At 34.9% G+C, this 27,505-nt stretch overlaps 1 protein-coding gene across 1 annotated transcript in view; it reads left to right on the top strand.

The window, feature by feature from the left end:
- LOC116337968 (epithelial discoidin domain-containing receptor 1) overlaps positions 1–27,505 on the top strand; it is a 200,941-nt gene that overhangs the window by 128,326 nt on the left and 45,110 nt on the right. Inside the window, exons 5-6 of the mRNA XM_031762969.1 lie at positions 6,354–7,483; positions 21,700–21,805. Coding sequence (XP_031618829.1) covers positions 7,354–7,483; positions 21,700–21,805 — 236 coding nt within the window. The 5' untranslated portion in view covers positions 6,354–7,353. The remainder of the gene's footprint in view (positions 1–6,353; positions 7,484–21,699; positions 21,806–27,505) is intronic.

Consider the following 27,505-nt stretch of genomic DNA (forward strand, 5'->3'; position numbering starts at 1 on the left):
GTCACTTAAGGTCCGGCATAGCCGGTGAATAAACACCATTTCAAATTTAAGTGAATTAAAAAGAAAGGAACGAGCTGTACACATAAATCGTAATTTATGTAGAAAATATGTGTATGCATCAGAGACTTATTTGCAATGCTTATGTTGACTGCGTGACACCATGTCACATTTCTTTCAAAAGGCCATTAGTCGTAAAAATGGCTTCGAACAATATTAAGACAGCATGCACTCAAAATGCCCAAGTAATATCATGTCATAATAAATGACGTAGAAAAAGAAATTATACTTCCAACAATGTTTCAACCATCATCGGTGCAGGCCATGAAGTCGAAGGAGCGGAATCACAATGACTTGAATAAGACTTTACATTTTCCAGTCGGGGGCTCTAAACAGAACCCATTTCCTTATCAGATTTTTATTTGTTAAAACGTGCGTTTTTCAAGTGGACGACGATACCATTCGCTGGAAGTCACGTGGCAATTTCTTGAACGCTAGACGACCCCCGAAAAAAACCGAAGGGTTTCACATTTCTCATATGAATGATTGTTGTGACACGATAACAATGCGTGCAGTATACTTTATTTTTTTAATAATATGATGTTAGCTATTTAACTGTTGATAAACTAATGAAATTACTGTTCAACGTAAATGGCCACATAAAAGCGATTAGAGGGACTCAAGTTATGGAAGCAATAATTGGGCTATAACCTTCAAAGTTTGATCTTTGTTGCGAATCGTAGCATTTTCACAGCAATACAGGATTTTCATTCACACATCATTTCCTTTGGCTAAATGTAAAGATATGGATTTTGTGTCGCCCTCTCAAAAAACCATTATATTTTCATCCATTCAAAAGCAATTTGCAACCGACCGAAAAATCCGACAAAATGAACTCAGAACACAACCTCTCCCAAATGTGTCATTGGAAAACTCTCTCGCTCCAACGGCATGTGAAGTTTCTATTGAATGTAGAGTGCGTGTATGTGTGTGAACCGTGAATACGTGTTTGCCAACCAAATGAATGGGTTTCAAACAATGAACTAAAACCCAATTTTATCATTATCAACAGCAAAAGCTGTACTCACTATTGTATTTTACCGTATTTGATGTTTGTTTTCACAAAACAGTCGAAAATATAACCAAACTGTTTTGATATACCTATTTTACAGGGATATCGAAGAGAAAAAAAAAATGTGTATACAACAAAACAATTGCTTTTATGTGGTGAAAAGCGTTGTGGAAAAACGTTTGCTATCGTTGGCCATTCATTTTCTCTCTCTCTCTCGCTCCCTCTGGTTATCACGCGTTTTATTCACTTTGCAACCGTAAAATCCATTCGCATTAATTGTCTAGTAAAATGAGTATATCATGTACGGTTGTGCTTCATGAGAATGCCTTAATGAAAAATAACCATTCGAAAATGGATGTATGTTTCACATGTATTCAACATACAATACAACAGTATGTGTTTTTATGTTTTCACTCGTTATTCAACAAGCAAAAGAGATGGTTGCGTGTGATAGCACCAATGATAATGATTATGATGATGACGACGTGGATGGCATGAGAGGAGGCACCAAATATCATCCAACACACGCGTCGTACATCCTGTACTTTGATTCTTATACCATCTATTTTGGTGTGTTTGTGTTTTAAAAATCGACGTACACACACACAAACTCATTTGCAGTGCATAAAACTCATAAACCCACATATGCTAGTCATCATTACACATCACTCGGGGAATTAACAGACAATGGATGACCGAGGCCAAATTTAGAGAAAAGTAAACGTTGCTTAACGCGCATTTATTTTCAAAATATTGTTTGTTGATTACGATATGGAGAAGAGACTATACAGCACAGAGACACATCACATCACGACAACAACATATAATTTAGTCTCTTTCGTTTGCTTATTCGCCTAGGGTTTTTTCGGTTCTCCGATCATTTTGAGAATTTAATTCGGTGTTTTATGCGTCCGTACGATTGTTTATTTAGGATTTTCTCATCTCGTATCATTCACGCATATACACATTCACCCGTGTCCTTTATTATGTTCTCCTTTTTCCCACTCATTCTGCTGTGTTTGTCTCTCATGTGTACTTTGGAGCCAACTTTATACTCAGCTTTATATATATTCTTTGGTAGAACCAGTACATTTGGGTTATTACACAGTTTTTATCCCTTTTTTTCTTCTTTTTTCTGTCTCTCTTTCGACTCTTGATTCCATTTTTATCTAAATTTAGATCATTAATTAAATATATCGGAGTAAAATTGAATGCTGTTGTTCTTTTCATGTCCGTTGTCACTTGCGATAACGGGCATTACATTCGCCACGGAATCGATTTTCTCTTTACTTTTCGTTTCTTGATCGTATAAAATGAACAAAACCATATCCATTCAACACACAAAACGTTTTCGATTTACGGTGATATAAATGTCGTTATACAACAATAGCTAATTTATCTATCGATGTGCTAGATGGTATTGTGTGAGCAATGGCCATACTTTGTTGAATACATAAAAGAATCGGGTCACGTCAATTACGTTTTCCAGCAGCTCCAGCAATACTTCTCGCGAAAATAGCATTAAATAATCAATTAACAATTTATGAGTGCTTCATTTTATTTGCCGCCCTTGTTTTTCCCGTTTTTTCACGTGTGTTTATATTTTGTAAGCTTATTCGCTCCATAAATTCACTGCTAATGAGATAATGAAACTCTGAAAACGGAACAAACAACGCAACAACGAGATAGATATGCGGGAAAACAACAAACTTCTGGAGAAAAGAGTTTCTTGCCATTTTTTTCTCTTTTCACGGTCCCAATTCAATTCAAACCAAATAAAACTAATTAAGTCCTTAATTAAGGTAAATGCGCATTGATCACTCTCATATATTAACTTTTTTTACTCTTTCGCCCATTCTCGGGCACACAAACACACGAGCACAAACAAAATCATTAAAACAGATAATAATAATAATAATAATTAATGGCATTATAATAATAATGATTAAGCTACATTCTGCGCAGTTGCTCTATCGAGAATTTATCGTCGATGATTGCCATTTTTGAACGCTTTGTGTTGGAGTTTTTCCTTCAATTTACGGAAATTGAATACAACGATTTATTACACTTCGCTCGCTGACTTATTTCATCGACATAATCTCATCGTAATGACTATTCCACCTGTGAATAAATAATTGAACAAAACATCAGGCCAGCCACGAAGGTGAAACAACTAATCAGAAAAATAAATATCTAGCGATAAAAGTAGAATGATATCATTCAATATAACGGTAGATCATCACTTATAATAACGTATGGATTGAAATTCATTGGCTTTTTATCTTGAAATTCACTTCACGCACGCAATTAAAAATCGATGGAAAAAGTTGTGAGGCAGCAACCTTCTTGACCTGTTTGAACTCGAAACTAAAGAGAAAAAAAGGTAGAAGAATGGGACCTTTTTAAAAAGATTATTAAAATTACATTAAAAAGCCAAAGATCAAACTAAATCGAAATTGAATTCCGGTTGGCTTATCAAAAATGCCATTTATGATTGAGAATTGAAAATATGAACAATCAAAAAAAAAAAATGTAGTGGAATTGGGAATTTTTAGCTTCAACAAAATTTCAAATGAAAACATTAAATTTGCATCAAGAAAAGTGCAAAACGTTGAATGTTATCAACTGAAGTATGCATTTTTTAAACGCCAAAGCCACTCTATTCCTATTTTTAAGTTAAATTGTAAATTCCAATCTAATATGTTGAATTTGAAATGCTCTGTTGCTTTTTCTGTAAACTTAAATAGTTTATGAATTGAACATTTTCGATTGGTTCAAGTCACACAATTTCATAGTTTTCATGCGAAACATGAATCTTCACTTTGGCACGAAATGGTTGAAAAAATAATAAAAGAGACAGTGGATATATGCATGCATATTTTGTATTATATCAATATGCAAGGATATGAAGAGAATGACGAGAATACACTGACTTTACTGAACATTAAAATTTACATAAACCCCGAATTCTCATTTAACTTCGATTTTGCCATATACCTCTTCCATCATGCATACACATCAATGGAATTTATTGCTCGCTCTTTCCCTTCGATCCATCTGTCGATAAAGCAATATTCATTTTCATATTTATTTATTCATTTTGGTGAATTGATGTTCGCTACCTCGGAAAGCTCTCTTCACTTTCTTCCTCTCTCCCTCTCTCTCTCTCTCTCTCTCTCTCTTTTTCTTGAGACTCAATATACCATAATATGTTTTCGATTTGATCGATTTTTGAAAAGCGTGAGATAGCTGAAACATGAAGCTTGTGCTAACATTTGACTGATATCGTGCTTGAAACGGTGAACTAGCGTATGACTGGTATAGTAGTAATGTTACACAAATATGAAATTTTGTAAACAAAATTCCGTTATTTTTCACTTGTTCGGTGGAAAACTCAATTGCGAACACCGATGCCATAACTAGGTGAATCGAATTGAAAGACACCGGTTTTCTGAAAAGGATATGGATGCGAACAAAAAATGCTGAAACAAAATATAGATACATCAGCAGCAGAAACAACAGAAGCAACAGCAAAAAAATGTATTACAAATTGATTGGCGGTGAAGAAAAAACGAAGGCGAACAAAACATCGACTAATGCAAGAAAAAAAATCGGAATTGAGATGGAAAAACTTTGGTGAGAGAGAGTACACCGAAAAAATGTGTGTGTGTACATAATAACGGTGAAGCAAGCAGTTATGAAGAGCCAAGTTAATGTATTCATATCGCCTCGCTGAAAATCTTGATATTTCAAGTTTTCGCGCCCTTCTCCGATCGAAAAAAAGCATGAAGTAAGAGAGAAAAAATCCAGCGTGGATATCTTCATCTTCTTGTATTTTTCGCAAACGTAAACTTATTTTCCACACAGACGACACGGCATCATCGTTTCTCGTTATTCAAAAACTTACCTTTTACATTATTTTCGTTCTATCTACTTTATGCGATTTCAATCAGATGAGAGAAGCAGAGGGTGGTTGATCGCAAGTATCTTTTGTTACCTCGCTTGTTCTATATTTTACCTTTGTTTCTTTCATTTTCTTTTGATAGGGATTTTGTGTGTATGTCTTCATAGCAGACACATACAAAAGATCTATTTGCATGCACTTGCTTTTGTCTCTTGTTTGGCCTCTCTCTTTCTCTATCTGCAAAACCTGAAAATATCCATATCTATGCGCTGGCTGCGTATATTTGCCTATTTAAAGCGAAGAAATCTACTGGAATACAAACATACATTAAATATTCAAATTGTATTCAAATTGGGGAGATTTGGCTCTTTATCATTGTTGGTGGTATACTTGAGTTGTGTCGGTTTCTCCGTGTCTTTGCTTTGTTTTTCCGTATATATGCAATGTATATAATTTTCATCGTACACGCATTCAGGCAGCATAACGTTGAGGGCTGTTAAGCATACTAACTAAATACATTGTTCTCGCTCGATGCGTGCGTTAAACTGTTTCAAATGATTTTATAGCGAATGTATGTATTTAAGCATTTTGTACATTGAGTGTATGTGTCATTGTTGTGCGTTTTGCTATTTTTACTTTTGACGGCGTGTGCACGGAAAATCTACTATGTTATCAGTTTTGTACGGTACGATGCACGACAGTTGCATGTTTGTTCTTTCGATTAAATAATAATTCGCTCAAAAATTAGTTCAAGATCGAAAATCGCCGTTGGTAAGAGTGAGTATTTACTTTTTACTTACCTTGAAATCTACACAATGCCCCACTCCGATTGGCATGCCAAAATGAAAGGTTCATGCTTAATGATAAAATGTGCAAGTGTGCCGAGAATTTTCCCTATTTTAAAATTGAAGATAATAAATTTATTTTCTACAATTGGTTGCCATATAGATTGAGTTTGTTTGAGTCCATGAATACACCATGTGACGTTTCCACTTGAGACATTTAATAATAAATTTTTGATTTGAGCACTTAGAAGTTTTATCGATTCATTTAGTTGTATAGAACACATAGAAACCATATCACACAAATTGTGAAATTTATGAGCTCCACTCGATTCCGGTAGAACAACAGATTTCTTTGGAAATACTGCTCTATCGTACACGCACATGGCTTTAGTAAATCTGACTGCAAAACAAATACCAAAATCCTGGTCTCTCTCTCTCAAACGACTTTTCTCCCCCAAACCCCCACCGGAATTTTCAGCATTTCGAATTACCAACATACACATATTGCCATTTACAACTATATTAAAGATTTTCCGTTTACAAACGTGTCAAGCTCATTACTAATCCAAACATTTTCTATTCCATTTATTTCCAGATATGATGCCATAAATCCTATTATTATTCATCATTTTGCAAAAGCGCTTTCGAACGCACAGTGAAAGGCGACCTAAACACAGAGAAGAAGAAGAACCGAATATACGTTGAGTTAATTTTGTGTGCAGCTTTGTGTATTTGAAGTGAGCGCGCGCGCGCACGTTCATATTGAACTGAATCAACTAGCAGCGACAGAAACGAAAGGATTCGACAACGATACACAAAGATAAAGCGAAACATTTGATGTGAGCGTCCGTTGCATGGAAATGACAGAACTGTAATCGGCAGCAAAGCATTCATAATTACTGGTTGCATTGGCAACAGAGGATCCAAAAACAGTGTGTGATCAAATATAGATAGATATACATACAGAGAGCACGAGAGAGGGATAGAGGTCGAAAAGTGGGCATAATTTGTAGGTGAAATCACATTGAATAACAATAATTAAATCGACGCCTCATAATTAAAATCTCACATCGAACAACATCGAAGTTGTCTAATCGGTTTTCTGGACACAACAGCGAACGACGAACCAGAGAGAAGAGGATTTTCAACAATTAATTATATTATCAATTTATTATTCGTTTTGATGTGTTGTGTGTCATTGGCTTTGAAAACCGCATAAGCTGCCGTTGCCTTGCACAATATTAAATGTGCACGTGTGCAATTGACAAGCGAGAATTGTGAACTTCAAGTTGAAATTAAATATATAGAGAGGAAGAGACAGCCGAGAGAGAAAAAAATCATTTCATTCACTTTTTTTGGTTGCCCGTGAAATTCTTCAATTACTGCAATCGAAATTGGAAAAATATCGTTTAATTGAAATTTTCATTTCGACCAACGGCATTCCAACAGCAGCAGTTAAGCACCGATATCAGCGTACTTGGAGCGTTTGACTGAAAAAAATATATACCATTTTCGCCTATGTATTAAATTGGACATTGGTGATTTTTTGTTTGCTCTTTGTGCGCTTACGACAGCCTCCATCGAAGCACAACAATATGATGACAAGGAGATTTGTTGCAAGACGCAATTGCGCCACATACAAATGGTCATTGCGAAGCGTTCAATTGACGATAATTGGTTTATTGATCGCCAACACAATCGAAACAAATGCAGCCGTTGATTGGGGTAAGTGTTGAAAATTAAATTAAATTAAATTATCAATTATACGTGACAAATACATACATATGCACTCTTAAGCGATCGCAGAAAATAAAACCGAGATGACAACAACAACAACGACAACAGAAAAATTGTATAAATGCGGCGGAATGTGTGGCATTGTTCACACATTTCACGCATTTATTTTAAGCATTCAAGCCAAACACACACATATAAAATCTGTCATAATAAATAACATTGGAAACGTTTCGAGATTTTTATTGAAGAACAACTGAATGACAACGAAAAAAAATTGCATTAATTTTGTTTTTGTTTTTCGCGCTCGTGTGGACATGAATTATGGTCGGCACACACTTGTGCACTTCACTTCTCATTCCACAATCGTGTTTTTTTCCTCATTTTTTTTTTCATTCGTTCATTGAAATTGTACAATCTTTTTCTGGATTATAAATTGCTTGAAATGTAATTATTTTATACTTTGTGCAATGGGATTTTTGTTGTTGTAGATGTCATTTTCTTTGTAATTCTGTGTCGTTTCCATTGAAAAGATCAAAGAGTCGCATATTTTTCGAGCAATGTTGCATATTTACTTATGCATAGCATCGGTTCAACAAGTAATTTTAATATGACACGACGTGCTCAACGAACACAAAACCGGCCAATGCGAGATAAAATGACACTAATACGATGAGTACATCTGAATGAAAAATCGAAACACAAACCGAGAAAAAGAAAACATGAACTGTAACAGAACCGTACCAATAACAACAAAAACAAAAACAACACATAAATAATAATAAAGCAAGCAGCAAATGTATTCAATCGTTGAGCTATTTTCGTTTTCGACTTTGTAAAGGGTAAAATTGAATGAATGAGATTGCTAATAAGAGTCGAAGACAAAGATATGAAAAACATATGAAATGAAAATTAAAATGGATTTACGACGACTGCCTTGATGTTGGCAGCCAAAGAAAAAAAATTAAACTATATATGAAAAATAATTTTTGAGAAAGAGTAGAAAACAGAAAAACCAGCGCAGAAAAAAAATAACTGGTGAAAATATGACGGCATTATAATTGTAATAAATGTTCATTTCTTGCAGCATGCAGTGTGCGCTTTGTTTTCACGAGAGATTTTCGCTACGCTCATTTTACCAAAACACCCAAATTACAACGATTTCTACGACTACTTTACGCGTTTTCATTTTCAATGAAATGTAATATGATGTGTGCTGTTGCATGCAACGGATGAGAAATGGCCATTCACCGTTCGTTTCAGCATGCACGCAAAAGCGCATTTCTAATGAAACGATAAAAAGCAATTCGTAAAGAAAACGGAAGGGGACTATTTTTCTTTTGCTCTTTTTCTCTCAATGTGTGCTTTCTTTGTCTGTTTTTGCTTCTTTGTACAGAGCGAAAAAGAATGCATGTAATTTAATTAGAGAATGAGTCGGTGAACATGTGAGGACAGAGCGACAGTCATCAAACATGTAAATTATATTTAATATTGTCATGAATGTTGCCTTTTCATTTGACAGCGAAATGCTATTGCATCCTGGATGTATCCAATGTGCGCATTTCTCCATGGCAAGAACACAGAAAAAAAATCAAAGACGACACTCTTTGCGCACTTGAAGAATTTTGAGCCTTGCAGCAAATGCACTTTAATCGCAAATCTCAATGGATTCGCAGATAAAGAAAGATAGAGAGAAGGAAAGAGAAAAGAACAAAGTCAAAAAGTCACTTTATCATTTTGACTAAAATATAATTCATGTTACACAAGCATTCACTCACTCACATCCAAACCGGTACATTTTCGTTCGTTTCGATGCTTTTTTCGTCTTCTTTTAATTTCATTTCCATACGATTCATTCGCTTCCTGATTTCTATTCAACTCTTCTTATTTACAAGTGAGACACAGAATTTTCATCTTTTTCTTTCTTTTTCCTTCTGCCCACATTTCATAGTCGTGTACCACAATTCAACGACTGATGTTTGCTCATTAAAATTTTGCTAAACAAGTCATTTGGATTTAATGTAAAGGATTTACATTTTTATTCCGCTGAGAATTCGCGCACATCACATTTTTAATTTGCAAATCAACTGCACATTTTTTTCACCGATCCAAGTGAAACAGACAAAAAAACAACAGACCCATAAATGTCTTCAATGAGAAAAAATGGAAGCAAAGAGAAAGAGAAAAAAAAAACGCTGAATGGCCAGTGTAAATGAAAGACTTAATGAAATTGTTGTGCACAAACAAGTTCAACATTTTTCATGCATCAAACGAAGAAAATATATATGATCTCCCGCTGTTTGCTAAATGAATTAAAATATTTGCCATTTAATTACAAATTTTTGTTTTGTATTCAGCAAAAAAAAAAATATTATTCCAATTATGATTATGTTTGATTTTCACGGTTATCACAACGGCACTTAGCATAAAGCGAATGAGAGATTGAAATGGACACGCACATGCCGATGTAAATATAATTTATTATTGTATTTTCAGTCGAGTCTTTTACTTTTTCACCGTACGAATGGGTTAAAATGTGATACAAATAGAACCGAATCACGTATGAATTGGATTATATTATTGAGATCGAGCTGGCACGCCAGGTTTTCGCTTCGTATTTAATTTGTGTTTAGTTGTTTTATATATATATAGATTTTTTACCGCTTATGAGCAAAACTTTGGCGTTTTTTCTTCTTCTTCTCTTTATTGTCGTGCTGCCGTTAAGTTGGTAGCAAAGCACTAAAGCGGCACCGTGGCACAGGCAATAAAAGGGAAATTCATTACACAGCCGTTTAAATGTAATAAATTAAAGTGCATTTCGTGTTTCTCGCGAAATGGACGCGCACATTCGCGCTCTTTCGGTCCACATTTCACAATTTTTCACCACTTCTGAAGTTCAGCGCTCAATATTTTCAATGTGTGTGCTTCACACGGCAACTGGCGGCAATTTTGCCATTTTCTATACAATATTTCCTTCTCTCGTGATCTCATGTATATGTTGTGTGTGTGTGTGTATATCTCATATTCAAAATGTCTATTGAAAGAGTGCGACAGTCTTTCACACAACAACTGTGGTGATGTACTGTGCCGAGTGCGCGCGCGAACACGAACACTAGAGAGTAATCAAAGAGTTTTATGTGGAATAAATATTATTTTTATTGTATTTATTTAGCCGTTCGAATTGAAAATTTTCGAAACGATGCAAACGGCAATATTTTGCCACAGACTAACCGTGTAAATGCAGTTCGTGCACTCGTTGGTTTGAGAAAAGCGCTTTAACGTAATGAATAACAGCATTACTTTCGCAAAGAGAAAGAAATGTAGAGAGAGGAAGAGAGACATTTATGAGAAGGTGAAAGAAAGAGAGGTTCATGTTAAGCCAACAAAACGACTTTAAACATTCCCAAGATTTAGTGTCGTTTTGTTAATGGCTTATCCTCTTCTCTTCGCATAATTTTTTCTTTGCCTCCTTTTGTGTATGTGTAATATCATAGATCGTTTCGAATCGGGAATCTTATGCATGTGCGCCTTGTGTATGCATCATTTCGCTCGTCGATGCGCGAGATATGTTTTCTGATACTTTTAACAACACTTCTTTCTTTTCATCCGCGCATTCCTCTGCGTGTTGTTGCTAGTTTTGTTATATGTTGTTCTTTTCTTTTCAGTTGAACATATAAACCCACTTAAAAGATTTATGAAATTATAATTCATGTTCGTTTATCGTTTTTAATTTTACACAGAAAAAAGTCTAAGAGAATAGTCGAATTGCATACCGTTCAAAAATGCATCACAACACTCGACATGTAAGGAAAACAGTTTTTTGAATGCAATGTAATTGGAAAAAACAGATGTGATTTCGTTTATTGCAATTATGTGTTTTTTTTTCGTTTTCTCAAACTCTCTTCTGGTGCTAATCAGACTCACACCAAACTCAATCCCGCATACTCACTTGCATAAACACACATAAACGCGCGCTCGCACAAACACATCATGTATTCAAAATTAGAAATGCTAAAATTTACTGTTTCAATGTAAATGGCTTTTGCAGTTTCGATCAAGTCGAAAGAGGAAAAGTTAAGCGTGTCATAAATTTAATAAAATTCAAAAAATATTAATGTTACTTCAAACGGAATCTAAAATGAGTAAAATAACGAGTATCCGCTGTAAAACCAACCAGCAAATCGTTATCACAATGCAGATGCAGCGTAAATACAGTGTTGCATGCAGCAGCATGTTTTGGCATTTATACCCTATTTGCATTTGAACAGACTGAATGAGTGACTTTTTTTCGGTGCTTATTAAACACACCAAAACACTCACTGAGATTTAGTTCGAATAGGCCGCGCTACAAAGACTAACGCTGTTATGTAGGGTAAACGACAAATAAATCGTATTTTCAATTATATTTCTACAAATCGTAAATCATGCATGAGTCTGAAATGACAGCCATTCACATATTCCACTTCTACAATTTTACCAAGCACACGTCATGCAAAATTGTAGCAATCATTTTTCCAACTAAATCTCGCACTAAATGTTCTCTCTCTTACTAGTATTAGAATGAAATCCATGTAAAACGAGAAAGAATGAACGTGTTTGTTTCAGTTTAGTTGCCGTTTTTGATTTTTGCAACTTTATGGCAAATATGCTGCTCTAATTGAACAATGGAAAAGAGTCAAAAAATGGTTTAACTGACGCGACCAACAATCTAAAAACCCTACAATGCAATTTCTATGTTTTGTAAAATCATACGGAGACGAAAATCGAAGAGAGGGAGAGGGAGGCGAATGTCGGATGGAAAAACATACACATTTATAGATATTTCGTTCATTTTCGAGCATTAAGTGATTCGATATCGGAACTATGAGAGCTGAAATAATATTTCCATGTTCAATTAGCCGATGCAGCCACCGACATTCCCCATCGAATACCGATTTTCGGTTGAACATAAAATTAAAATTGATGTGAAGTGCGAGCATTGTCTGAATATGATGGTAAACGATTTTAGTGCTCTGCACAATCCGAAAATTCAAATCAGAGATGAGTGGCGACTGCAATGAATGAGAGAATGAAACCAAGAGTGACAGATGCAATAAATTGAGAAAGAGATACCGAAGAGTCAGAGTAAATGAATAAGACATATAGTATGACCGAGATGAGCTGTGCAATGCCATATTCCAAAATGTAAAGAGTTTATGTAGTCAAAAATTTGTACGAAAATTGATTGGCCAAATTAAGATTGACAATGGTTTCTGAATGTGAAAAGCAACCGTGAATGTTCGAGAATGCATCCAGAACAAAACTATTATTGAAATGAAAAAGCAAAATCTAATTGCATCGGTTGAAATGTGGCGAATCGAAAACACTAAAACGGCATTTTCAAAACCATTTACCATACTATATATATATGTTTATTGTCAGCAAATGCTCCATTTTCAATTCAGTTTGCCATTCTGGCCATTTTTGTTTCTACTGAAATAAAACAAAAAAAAAACAACAACGAAATTCAATGATTTTATGCATTAAATAATAAATCCGTGCACTCGTCGACTTCATTGAATTCAATTAAATTTAATTTAAAATGGAAAAAGAGAGCGAAAGAGTGTAAGTGAGTACATAAAAAGCCGAGTGATTGCATTTTCTAACGAATGCACAGAGAAAAAAAAATACATATATATTCCAGTCTGCATATTTCCTGATCAGATAAATTGGCACTGAGTGTATGAGTGCGATTTAATTGAGGTAATTTCGTTGTCGAGAGTCTATTAAGTGGGAATATATGGAAAATCAGAATATTGCTATCATTCTATCCCCTTCTATCTGAATATATGTAAGTTTTTGTTGCATCAGCAGCAGGAGCAGCATCTGAACGAGCCAGTCGTATCATAGTAATTTAAGTGTTTTGGCGGGTTCAATTTTTCGATTTGTGGCTATCGCACATGAATTGTGCACTGCGCACTTGAACGTCGACGAACAGTGTATTGAGTAAAAAGAGCTGCCAACGAGATAAGTTTGCGCTTGCATCACGATCCCATTTGAACGCTTCGCTCCGGCTCTGATAATAACATCTTAGAAAATATTACATTATTACATTGAATGTGTTGCCAGAAATGCGCTTGCTGCCGCCATCGACAAACACTCATTTCGCCAGACACATTGATATTGCCCATGACCATTTTTCATAGATAAATATTGTCGGTTGTCTGTGAGAAGCGCTGCAAAGCAACAAAAAAAATCACTTGCTTTAATATTCTTTCATTCTTGTTGCACTTTGTACCTCCTTTGCTTGCTTAAAAAGTACTTTCAGAAAGCTGTTTTTGGTTGCTTTTGTGCTGAAAAAGATACATATTTCATTATTTATTTACGGCTCTGTACTTTTGTTAAACAAGCTTTCTCTCTCTCTCTCTCTCTCTCTTTGCATCTCTTTTCCGCTCATTTTTTTCTGCGATGACTTTCAAAGAGTGAGTGAAAAAGAAAAATGATCGAGCGTGTGTGTGTTCCGGCGATTTGAAAAATTAAATCCATATGGCCAATGCATAAACGAAATTGAATAGTTGAGCCGGTCATAAATTAGGTATTTTCTGACTCTTTTGTCGTCCTTTTGCCTTCATTTACCAAGCCGCAAACACAACGCTTAATGATTTTTTCCCTACAACTTCTTTGCCATTTTTTGTGTGCTCATTGTATTTTTAGTAGCTCGGATATGATGTAGTTTTTCAGTGTCTCGATATGTTCGTTTCACACGTAAACCGAACACTCACACTGTGTTTGTGTGCAATTGAATGTGCCGTAGAACCGGCTAGCTTGCCGGCACTGATTCAGTGGCAATAAAGAGATCCATATGCAATTGCATTGCCACTGCAAATGTACCACTAAATTTTTACACTCCGTACATACGAACGTGCACACATACGAAAAATATTAAAGTCATCATAAAATATTAAATACGTAATTTATAGCGTAGTGCAAAGGGCACGAGAAACACACATATAAACCGACAAAAAAATGTGTAATAATCTGAAATACCAAAAAATATTATAAACGAATTGTGTGAGACGGCGGCTGAAAATACCATTTTTAGCAAATGCATCGGCATATAGCCAGAGAAAGGGAGAGAGAAGAGGAAGAGAAAGCATTTGAAAATTTTCACAACATGTGAGAGAATGTCCGAGACAACAAAAATAAACGAGAATAAATAAATGAAATAATCCTCGATGCCGCCGCTGTTGATGCCACCGTTGTTGTCGTTGTCGTCGTCATCAGACTCGACAGCGATTGCTACTTGCCTTTATGCATTATTACAGACTCTTTTACCAGCAATTGCAACGTACCAAATGAACTTGAATAATAAAGATTCACCACACAGAAAATTGGCATTGGTCGCATGTTGTTTTATATGGTTTGTGTGTGTGTGTGTTTGTCTAAGCCCTACAAAAACACCAGCATCAGTAGCTCTGATGCACTGTATTCCGGCGTATGCACATACACACAAACTCGTAAATGTGATTCATTTTTTCAGAGCTTGGCGGGTCATTATTGTTTTTATGATTAGTTTGAAGTGTATTTAATATTTCAATTTAGCCAGACGACGAATGGTTCAGCTGCAGCAGCAACAGCAGAGGCACACGATGTACTACTAGCTTTGACTGCCGCAGTTATTTATGATCAACATTGAAAAATGTTTACCAAGAAAAAGTCATGGCAAATTTACATTCATTTTTCGATTCATATCGTAAAACGGTTTTAATGCGTTGATTTTTATGTTCGCACTGTTTGTCATCGCTAACAAAATGCTGATTGAAGAATTCATTTGCGGCAATTACAATGTTCGATTCGGCGAACGAGTTCGGGGCGACTTTTTTTTGTTCATTGCATTTGTTTGCAGATGCTGCCGTTGCCGCTGTGGACAGAGAAATCGAAAATTGCAATCAATCAAAGCGATATAAAAAATCAACCTACACACACAATGCCTCGCATCCGTATAACCTATTCTTTTGCTCTTGGTCGATTTTATGGCAATCGCTGCAAAACTGTACACAACGTATTTACAATAAATTTCCATTAGCGAAATGTTTGTCGAATGAGTTAAACCATAAATTTCATTGTGATAGATCGTGTGCATCTCGCTACAATAATAATAATAAATATAAATTGGTACGAACAACTGGTCGAATCAATCAATGCAAATGGCTGGTTTGTGTGTTGATTTTTCTTAAGATTTGCATTCAATTTGTGTGAGTCTCTCTCTGTGTGTGCACACCATTTTATTGCACCGTGATGAGGGGCAAAAATGTGAATTATAATTCATTGCGTTTGATTTAAATCTGTAATCTCTTTTAAGCCCGAGATGAATGATATCCGTTCTTTTAGTACCAATAAAATAATTATACATTTTTAAGAGCCATTCCGAATCACTCGGGCACATGAAATGCCAATTGCAATACAAACATACGAAAAAAAAAAACAAAATACATAAAACATTGAAATTAGCTCTCAAGTATTTGCATCTTTATTTATTTTATCCCCTTCGGTTTTGGCCAACCGACCCGGCGCTCGACCGTCATCACAATGCGAACAATTCGGTTCTCTCGAATTGCAGCTAGAAAAATGTAGACCGCTTTTAATTTTCTCATAAGTCGTCGATTATTTTCGAACATACAATCGCAGCTCGAAAATCCACTCGAAAAAGTTTGTTTTTTCTTTCTTTTTTCTTCTTCGTTTGTTCGCCTGTGTAAATTGTGCCACTATATTCTAGTTGAACACATATAAAACGAAATCGAAATAACGAGTGCATTGAATGAATGAGCGAGAAAGAGGCGAAAAAGAGGAATATAAATGGATGCCACTTGAAAAATTTGTATGCACGGTTTATAGAGGCGATTAAAATATTTTCCATTTGAACGAATTGTTTGTTGAGTTTGAATTAACTCTCTCTCTCTCCTTTTTTTGCCTCTCTCGACACACAAAAACAGCTGAATTGAATATTTTCGTTAGTTTGTTTGCTACATTCTGGATGCATAGTTGCAACGAATACTCAACATTTTTATACAAACTTTCAACAAATTGAAATGAAAAAAAAATGTACCAGAAATAAAAACAAATTCAATGCTTTAATGCTGACGATTATGATTGTGAGAGATTTTTTAATTGAATTTATTGTGCTGTTGGTTTCGCTTTATCTCTACTTCTCTCTATCTCTCTCTCTTTGCCAACATTGAAATGGAAAACATGAAAACAACATTAAATTGTGCACACATTTCTATAACAAAATATTTAATTGAGAGGTATTTTCAATTTATAAATTAATAACCCGTTTCGTTGACGGCTTGTCTAATTTGGCTTGTGCAATGAAAACATTATCTGGATCAACATTAATCATTTCCAAGCCAATTGACAATGTAGTTGGCTATCTATGTCGTTCACTCTGTTTATATGTGTGAAAATGTTTATAAATTGATACATATTAATCCGCCAGACGTACACAAATTCTGCACAAAATGAGACACACCTTTGTATTAATATTGTGTATTTTCAAAACCAAATGTGCCCATGTAAATTATATCCCATCGTATTTTCATGTTTTCTGATATGTCATCTTTTAATACCACTGTCTATCTCTGATCGATTGCAATTACATTTTCAAAATTGAAATCGATTGCCAATTTATGTCGTTTGGCACACAGGTACGCCATCATTCAATACATGGAGCTCTTGAGAAAAGTCATTTGAATTTTGTCATTTCGATATTCAATCATTGAAACTGAACTAAAGAAGGGTGTGCTTTTGAATAAAACTGTGTATTCAAGCAATCGACCGACACAATTTTCTGTATAATTATCCAATTTGCTATAGAAAATAACTTTAGAAAGAAAATGAAAAACTTTATTCTGTTGAAAAGTTTTATAATATGAAAATGGAAAAAAAGCTAAAAAAAGACAGTCGATTGCAATGAAAAATTGGCAGAATAAATAATACTGCACGGAAGTGAGTGAACATAATGGGGTTAAATACAAAGCAAATGAATGAAATTGCAAACAAATGATCGATCGACCAGTATTGACAATGTGATGAGTTGTACGGAGTTCATTACGCTATCCTATTTACAAGCGCTAAATACGGCATGAATAAAGTATTTTTCTGCATTTGATTCACCAAAAGGAATGGAATACGATTATTTTGCGATCAAGTGTCTTGTAAGCTATTTTGCCAATTTAAGTCCGTTGTTAAATAAAACAGACATTAAATAGTACATTGCGAGCTACATGATTTTCAAGTACTCTTCTGCTGTTGCTTCATTGAAATGAAATGTGCGTGTACACAAGTGCTCGATTATCGTTCATTTCAACGGTACATAAAATATCGGGCTGCAAACTATACAACTTTTCTGTGGCTCTCTTTACGTGAGTGTGTTGATATCGACTTGACATAAAATTGACTGAAAACTAAAATATCAATCTTGTTGGGTCGTGTGTGCCACACTTTTTATTTGTTCTATGTTCGGCGATAGAATGAGAGACGAAATGGCGTTGAGCACGGCATGGTTTTTTTTCATCTACTTATTCTTCTTCTTCTTCGTCAGTCATTGCTACATGTGAAAATGCAAATATTTACAAAACGTTAAGTCAATAAAACAAAACAACATTCTTACGAATGAGAACAGGGAACTGATGGCGCATACACATCCAAAGCAATCGAATAGCTTTATAATGTCGATCGAATGTTTTCTGCATATACATATTTTATTTGCGCTTGTACCTAGCTCAACGTTGAATATTTCACCGCCGTATTGCCATCTCTTCGGCCCAGTACAACTTGACGCTTTTGCAAATGAAATTGGTAACTCTGTGTGTGTTTTGCATTTGTATGTACATCGTACATTGTAGAGGTTCATTCAGTTCATGGGGATACAATTACACATTGGCTTCATTGGATTTGGTGTAGAACACATTTTCATAGCCATGTAAGAGATGCAGAAAATCAAGCAGCATCCACATCACAAGCACATTCACAAATATACACACAAACACATTCACTGTATATACGTGCGCTTCGAGTTCCGAATTGAATAATATAAAATACATTTTGGTTATTGTTAAATTGCTGTTGTTGCTATAAATTGCTAGAGAAATTGTTTGTGTGTGCAAGCATAAGAGAGACGACGACTGACATTACGTTTTTGTTCGGACGATTCAAGAGCTTGACTCATGATAAAATCCCATCCAAAACACACTACAATTGTTTGGCGTAACAGTTTAGTTACTTATTCAATGTGTGAGCATTGTGCATTTTGTCTTTCTCTTTCTCTCTTGGGCCCCGCCAATGTCGGCTCATGCATTGTTTATGTCTGGATGTGCATGCCATGTACGAAAGCGCCGTGCAACTAAATTCGACATCGAATGCATGAGCAAGAGCAAGAGAGAGAGAGAGAGAGAGAGAGAGAGAGTGAGAGAAAGAGAGAGAGAGAGAAAGAGAAGAGAAGAAGAAGAAAAAAGAATCAAAATCGTACGTACAATTTGCTCTCGTTCACAATGGACTTTATGTGTTCATTTCAGTTCATTTAACTTGTTTCATGTCAAGATTAAAGCATGATTAGGAGGACATTTTACTCTTCATCCAAAACTAGCTAAATAACAACAATATAATACACACAAATATTACGACTACATAAAATGACCGTTAACATATAGAAGGGAATAGTATTGAATGAGAGAGCAAATGAGCGAAAGAGAAAGAGAAATAAACGTGTGTTTTATCACCGCCGATCGAATTGGCAAAGCGCACAAAAACACACAACGCAACACACAATAGAACCGATGCGATTTCCTGCAAATACCATGAGCTTAGATTAGTATGTGGATACCAATTTAAGTGTAGACGGTTTCGCTCTCTCACTCCTTCTGCATAACACACTCACAAAAAAGTTACACATTTTTTTTTCTCTCTGCCCATTTCAATGCAATAATTGCAAACAATGTGTGTACTTTGAGCTCTATTATTTCGTTATTCTATTTTTCCATTCGGAAGCTTTACCTGAGTTTATGTGGTATTCCTGTTTGAAAGCCTTTGCACAAACACACATAAACATACACGAAGCAGGAAAAAAGCGCACTGTACGATTGTAATCAGGAAAATCGTACAATAATTTATTTACGTTTGCATTTCGCGCATTTTACGGCCTCGAACTTCTCTCCATTTATTTGTTGTTCGTTTTTCATACCCTGTTCCCTTAGCATGCTTCCTCTCTCCCTCTCTCTCTATGTTTGTGTTGCTTTGTACATTTGTTTCCAATGAATTTTCCGCTGTTTCCATTTTTCTAACCAACTCGGTCGAGATGGTGGATGTATGGAAAAAGAGAAGATAAATGTAACCTGTGTACACTAAAAATTAGTGATTATAGAGCGAGAAAAAACGATTACGACACCGTCGGTCACGCTATCATCACTTATCATGCTATACATGTGCATGTTTTTTCTACCGAATTTCTTCCGTGCCAAACAGCGTTCAGCACATTTATTTGGTTTGGCTTCTAACAATTCAAAATCGACAACTTTTTACCGCTAGTTATTATTTGTATACATTGTCGTCGTCGTCGTCGTCGTTTCTTTTGTGTGTGTCATATTTTCTGCTAGATGTTCCATTCATGCTACAAAACCATTCCATTTATGCCCACAAAATGTAGCAGCAAAAACTTTGAGCAATTTTTTTTTCTCGTATTTGTGTGTCTTTGCCTTTTTCCGTCCCGTATGTCCGTTTTGTTTATGGCTGTTTATTCATTCGGTCATTCTGTCACAATGATGAACACTATTTGCGTTACGATAATAAATAATTGTAATAACAATGAAAAATTGAAGTGAACATGTACCATAACATGTTCGAACAATAATATAATCGATTGATGAGTTTCACCATTCCGATGAATGATTTCGAATTCAGGCGTCATTCTACATTAACGTTCATTTTATCCAATCAACAAGGGACACATAAAAGTGCGTCACATGTGCATGACATCAAAAACTTACATGGTTTTAATTAAATGGACATCGAACCATCCGTTTATCTGTATGTTTTACTCTCTGTGCTCCTCTGTTTCTTCGCATTCTCCATCAGCCACTCTCTTTTCAGAGGTGCAGACACTGGACTCAATCTATGTTCGATTTTAATATTCTTCGTTGTTGAAATTAATTTTGCTAATTCTGTAACACACGAACGGCAAAAATATTTCGAGTAATTCAGTTAATGTTCAAACTTGAATGACCAATGTTAAATTAAATTCTAATTTCGATTCATATTTGAAATATTTAAAGACTTTGATCGAAACAATGGATATTCCATATCAAGCAGTTCAAAGCGAAAATCACTTTCAATTTTCAAAAGAATAATTGAAAAAGAAGGTCTTTTTTAAATAGAGAATTAGATGAAAGCGGGACATTTCAATCAGAAGGAAATTTATAATTTTGTCAACGTTGGCACAATATATCATTTCAGTCGTAAATCAATTGCCAGAAGTCAAACGATTGATATGAAAATGTTTAAATTTTTTTTCGCTTGTTCCAAATTGATGAAAATAAAAGCATAAAAATATCCGACTTTTTTTCTCTATCTCTATCTCTCTCCATCTCCAATTTATTTTTGTCATTTAGTCAAAGTCATAATACTTGTTGTTGAGTAAAGCCATGAGTGCAGAGAAAACAATTTTTAAATTTATTACACATTTGGGCCCGTTCTCTGTCATCCACGTTTTTTTATCAGCAAATTATTATCGGACTCATTAATCTCATATTTGTATTGTGCATATAGAAAGAGAGAATGTGTCACCAGGGGCTTTTTACTCGCAATCAGTCAAGTAATATATAAAATCCACGGTAATTTTATAAATATTTAACTATTTTTCCAATCAAATGGATTAATTAACAAGCAAAGGATGAATCGACATAGATTCAACATTTATTCATTTTTTTTTTCAATGTGTACACTCAAATAAGTGCTAATAAAGCGATTTATTTAGTCGATGAAAAAGCCCCTGTCTCCCTTTTTCACCGTCCGATAGCAATCGAGTGTGGCGAGTGGCGAAGAAGAAGTAGAAGAGAGAAAATATCGTCGGCATATTTATTTTGGTGTTAACAAATTTTTCATGTAATTCAATGCGTTTGTTCGATTCTTTTTTCATTAATACATTTTTGTCAATTTGTTTTTATCTGTCATTGCAGCGAGTTGTAATAATGCACTGGGTATGGAATCGGGTGCGATAGCTGATTTCCAGATAACCGCCAGTAGTGCACATGACCCAGGAAATGTTGGACCACAGCATGCCAGGTAAGCTTTGCATATATGCACATATATTTACCACACTTTAGTCATATCACCTCGCGAATTACAAACAGGATGAATACAGCAACAAACAACAAGAGCAAAAAAAAAATACCATTCCCCTTCAAATAAAATACAACACATAAATATTATATTTAACATGATGTTTTGCGATAAACCATCTCTCATTCTCCGGCATTTTTTTCATTCCGTAACCATTCCATCGTTTCATTTATCATGCATTTCCATCATATTTTTTTTTATTCTTCACCGATTCATATAGACTGAATGGAAATGTTTTTCGTTACCATGTTGATATTTCTTTTTATGTTGTATTCTGTCGTTGTCGCTATTTTTCATTTTTACATCGAAGCAATAAATAAATGAAATGTGTGTACCCCAAACGCATATTATTATTTTTGCATTTATTTTCATGCTTGATTTTTTTTTTTTCAATGTGCCGTTGATATTACACAGGCGCTCATAATAATCTTTCACAATCCTCTCGGTGTCCATTCTACAAATATATGAATATATCAGATTGGAATGTTTGTCATTTATTTTTCTGTTGCGTTGACAATCTTTTGCATTCATTCTTTTCCACCCCGGCTTTTGTTTTTCTTTCGTTTTGAATCACTGTACGTAATTTCATAATAAAATATTCAAGCCAGAGCAAATCTCTTTTTTGTTGTTGTGCGCAAACATTTTTGTCATTTATCAAATGCTTTGATGAAATTTTTCACCTTCATTGTAATTTATAATTAAATAACAGTATTGATGGAAAATGTTATCAATTCCCTTATCTAAATATGAGCAGAGATTGTTCCTTCCTCGAAATCAAACTCTTTTGCTGTTGTTTTATCCCATCTATCTTTCAATTTCTTTCAAAAAAGTAAATAAACGCATAAACAACCAATTTTCCATTAAATCGTCTTTTCGCTGTTTCAAATGTATGCAAAAAATGTGCTGCAAATTCAATGCATAGCATTCAGAGCGCGCCGAACAACAAGACTTTGCTTACTTCAAAATATATATATATATCGAGCTTGTTAAATTTTAATATTGGGCCAAAGTGTACCGAAAAAAACTGCATCGCTATGCGAAAACGAAAAATACTTTCTTCCCATAACGTGACGTTGCAGAAATATTCCATGTATTTTCATCAACAAATATTTGATTTTGATTACAAAGGTGCCAAAACATGCACAGTGCGTCCCATTTGTGCACAAACTTAAATTTTTGGGATGTAAAAATGATGTTTCTTTATGAATTTTCAACGATACGGCTGCAGTAATAACAGCATCAATTTCAATGAACAAAACACGAACCAACATGTATTCACGAGTAATTCTATATTTATTGATTGAACGTATACTACGGGTAGTTTGATCTTCTTCAAAAGATAGAGAGAATGAACAAAAACTTAACCATATAGTTTTACTCTTTATTAAAGAAGAAAAAGACACCCGTGTTCGGTTTTTTCTTTGTTTTACACGAGACTGAAATCTTCTTCGCTGCAAAATAGTTCTCGTATCGTTGCACATTATATAACGCTTGGAATTCACATTAATTTACATAAAAACGATAGCGAACAAAACATAAAGCATTGATTGGAGCAAATGCCTTGTATTTTTTTTGCTCGAAAAAAAAATAGAGCAAAGCGCTCGCGAAGCAGCTGAGCCGGGCATTATATTGAAACCATTTTTTTTATTTGGCTCTTCTCATTTTTCGGATACGTCAAAAATGAAATAAAATTGCTTTCAGCAATGTGTATAGTCTTCAGACAGGTTGTTTGTTCTATTGAGAACGGTGAATTTACTCTCAGGTAAAATGAAACATGGGCACACGTGAGATAGATCTGTTGAGACGGGGACGTAAGAAGGACAAAACGAAACAGAGAGAAAGAGAGGGAGTGGAAATGCTTACGCGAACATTGTGCATTAATGAAAAACGAAAATCGTCTAACTTAAATAATGAATTTGATATTCTTTGAAAATTGAGCTTTATCCATTTGGATGCTTTTGTTTAGCGCACTTGATGCGTGCACATCTGTTTATGAACATTATCTTGGTGAATTTTCGCTCGTTCATCCTCTCGTTCTCGCTTTATCTCGTTCTCTGCCTTTAACTTTCCAAAAACGTCTTTTAAAACATTTCACTTTTGTACACTGTCAGCAGTATTATTTCAGTGTACTAGCACAGCAATCTATGAATTTCCTTCTTGTATTTATTCATCGGGACGTTGAAAATTCAGTGTGTTTCATTGTTTGTGCCGTCGAAATTTACACAAATCCAGCGTCATCATCGTGCCGAACAAATCTTTGTGCAAAAACCATTTATCTATATATTTTACCATTTTAAGCGTATATTTTAATACAATGCTCTGGCATTGGATAAATAGAAGGAAAGAGAGAAATATGTGTCAGTCATCTTTACTTATGAAATGAGATGCAAACATCAAATAGATTATAAAGCGATTGCAGGTGAACACACTCAGTTTCCGATAGCACATAAAGTACACTCACTCGCGATCAAAATGCTCGTTGTTTTCTTACTCTGTGTGTTTCTTTTGTTCGTCCCTGAAATCTGAGGCGATTGCTATTTTTATGTCGTTTTAATTAAAATAGCCCAAGAAATGGCTTTATCAATACATTTTCGGTGAGACGATGTAATAGAAAATTGTAATTTGAAAGTACCATGCCAGCCAACAAATAAATATGTATAATTGTATATACCCATTCAATATTGCAAATAAACGAATTAAACGATGCGCATCGTAATTCTATTATCTTTTTGGTTGCTGACAATATGAGAAAATCCCTTACATCATTCCATTAGAACACCTCGGAACGAACGAACAAATGAAGAAAGTTCGAAATTTGAATAAACAAGCATAATAGCGTATTATCGCATTAAATTCATTCGAAGAATGTACCTTTATCCAAAACCTGAAAGATATTCGGTTCAAATTCAATGCCCGTACAATACACACAATTATTTAATGGCATAATCGAATAGACAATTGAATTTTCGACAAAGATTTTACGTTGGAAAATTAACAATTGAATTTAGCTGCAATATTTGCTGCCTTCAGTTTCATTTGCATCGTGAAATTCTTAAACTGTCATCAACAATCAAAAACCATTGTCTTCGCAATTTCAAGCCGATTGTCTTTCAATAAAATGAATTTCTCAAACTCATTCTCGTTTCACTTTCGATTCATTAGTATCGTTTTGGCTTATGTATTCCATTAACGGAAAACTATAAAAACACAATATTGCTGATCCAATGTCGATTTGTTTTCATTTAAATGAAATAAGGATTCGATTTGGGGGATTGATTGTCTGGTTGTGATTTTAGAGAAAACTAGCACGTATTCATCGTTGTCGTTGGCGTTCTCGACAACAGCAGCAGATGAAATATTATACCTATCATGGGACGGTGTGTGTGTGTGTGTGTGTGTGCGGACGAAAACCCGTCTCAAGGTAAAATTCAATAGACATGCAATGATGACAGGCAAAAATATCAGTTTTTGGTAGTCAGTGTGCGTTCCAATGAATCACATTCAATCAAATCAAAGTCTATTAAGTTCGAACACGCACGCACACTCACTTCAAATTTAGCAATAGTGAAACGTTTTCAAATCATCCGTCTATATAAATCAAAATTCATCAGCCCAAATGCTTTTGTTTAAAGTATCTTTAAGAATTGCAAACTCGTCACCAACTTTGCTCGAATATGAATGGGCAACTTTATTCTCCATGATTGTCTTGGTAAAATCTTTTTTGCGTACAACTTCTTCGATGACAATGTTGTTAAAAGAGTAAATTGTTAGTCTTTCTCTCAAAGATATTGAAAACCTATTCATAAGATGCCATTATCAAACCGTCTCTTACCTACCGTCGGGCGAAAATCACCACGTTTATGCCTTATGCAGCCTCAAAGAATCCTTTCATTAAAATCATCTAGCGCTAATTAGCTTTGGCATATACACACGCCACACCGTTTTCTACATACATATTTAGTAAAAATCACAGTGAAAATTAAACGCCAGTGATGAAAATGATCGTTTTGCGTGTTTTCGGTTCAAATGCATGAGCTGGCAACAATGTGGTTTTTCTCTTCACGCTGCAGACATATTTCATGCCGAAGAAATAAACGAACAAAAGACTTCAAGGGAACGATAAACAGAATAAAAAGAAGTGAGCGTGGGTGTGTTTGAGCAAAGCTCTTTGAGCATTCAATTGCTTTTCATATTCGCAAAGTAGATATTTAGTGTGCGTGGCGGTTTCAATAGACGTACTCATACACTCATATATTACAAAATGTCTACCTCATTTATTTACATGTAATTAGATTATGTGCGCAATAATTTCGATTCGACAGGTACTTGGAAGTTTGTTTGCACAACGTACGATTACAAATTGCTAATTACGCTCGATGCTCTGTTATGCTGCATAAACATTACGCAACAACATGCTTATTAGTGAGGCTCAATAGCAACGACAACGGCTGCGTCGACGACAATGTGGCATATGTACTACAATAAACTAAGCTCATTCTAAGTGGATTGATAGGCAACCGTGTGTGAATCAATGTTCTTTATACACAACACACACTTTCTCTCATAAAAAACTGAATCTTCTTGCGAATATGTCACATACGTCTATAAATATGTAATCATTTCGAAAGAGCACCGAAAATGAAGCTTTTGTCGAATCTTCCAATAGACACACAGCAACAAAATCATCGTGAGCCAGCACGCTTACGGCAATATCATATGAATTGTTGCCAACAATCCCAGCTCATTTAGAATATTTTCGGTGATGCCCTATTACAATGAGTTTTATTTCAAAATAAATATTTACATAGCATGTAAAATGATATTGCATATCAAGCACTCGCTCCAACTCTTCATTTCTCTGATTATTTTTTTCCATTGGGCCCGGTAAACGTGATATTCAAAATGAATGAAAAAATTGATTTCCATTTTACTGAAAAGGTTTTGCCATTTTTCTTCGCTTCGAATGTCTACATAATTCACTTTAGAAATGTAAATTGAATACGGTGTAAATTTGATGGCTGGATTTTTCTGCCTCCAGATTAGCGCACGCATTTCAAACAAAAAACTTTTTCGTCAGTATCAGAAATTGTACATATTTCATTATGTACGCATATTATAAGCCTGACATTGTGATGAACATCTGAAGCGCATCGCAACTGCCTTTCGCTAGCTTTTACACTGAAAATACTTCACGAAGTTGTCACATTTCCAACAGACGTCATACAAAATTATTGTTGTTCAAACTTCATCAAAACTCTCACTCGCTCGTAATTAGTATTTTTTGCTTCTCTTATTATACTTCATTCAACATTATAGCTTTGGATTTTGTTCATTCATGATGCATGTTGCATAGAACTATATAAGCCATTTTCAATTCAAAATTAGCAATCACAAAAATATTTACCGGTGAACGTTCGGTATGTTGATATCCGGTCTATACGCATTCACATATATTATTTACTTGCCGTAATTTTACCTTCTATTCGACATATTTCAATTCAACAAAACAGTTTTAGGGATAAATTCTCATGAATGTGTAATTTTCTTTGTGCCTCTCTCTCTCTCTCTCTGTGTGTGCTTCTCTATCTATGTTTTTGAAAAGCTATACCGTGCTGCAAAGTGCAAGCATAAGCTTAGTTGAAT

The sequence above is a fragment of the Contarinia nasturtii genome, unplaced genomic scaffold, assembly GCF_009176525.2.
Source record: "Contarinia nasturtii isolate CC-2019 unplaced genomic scaffold, AAFC_CNas_1.1 Cnas_scaffold_350, whole genome shotgun sequence".
NCBI lineage: Eukaryota > Metazoa > Arthropoda > Insecta > Diptera > Cecidomyiidae > Contarinia > Contarinia nasturtii.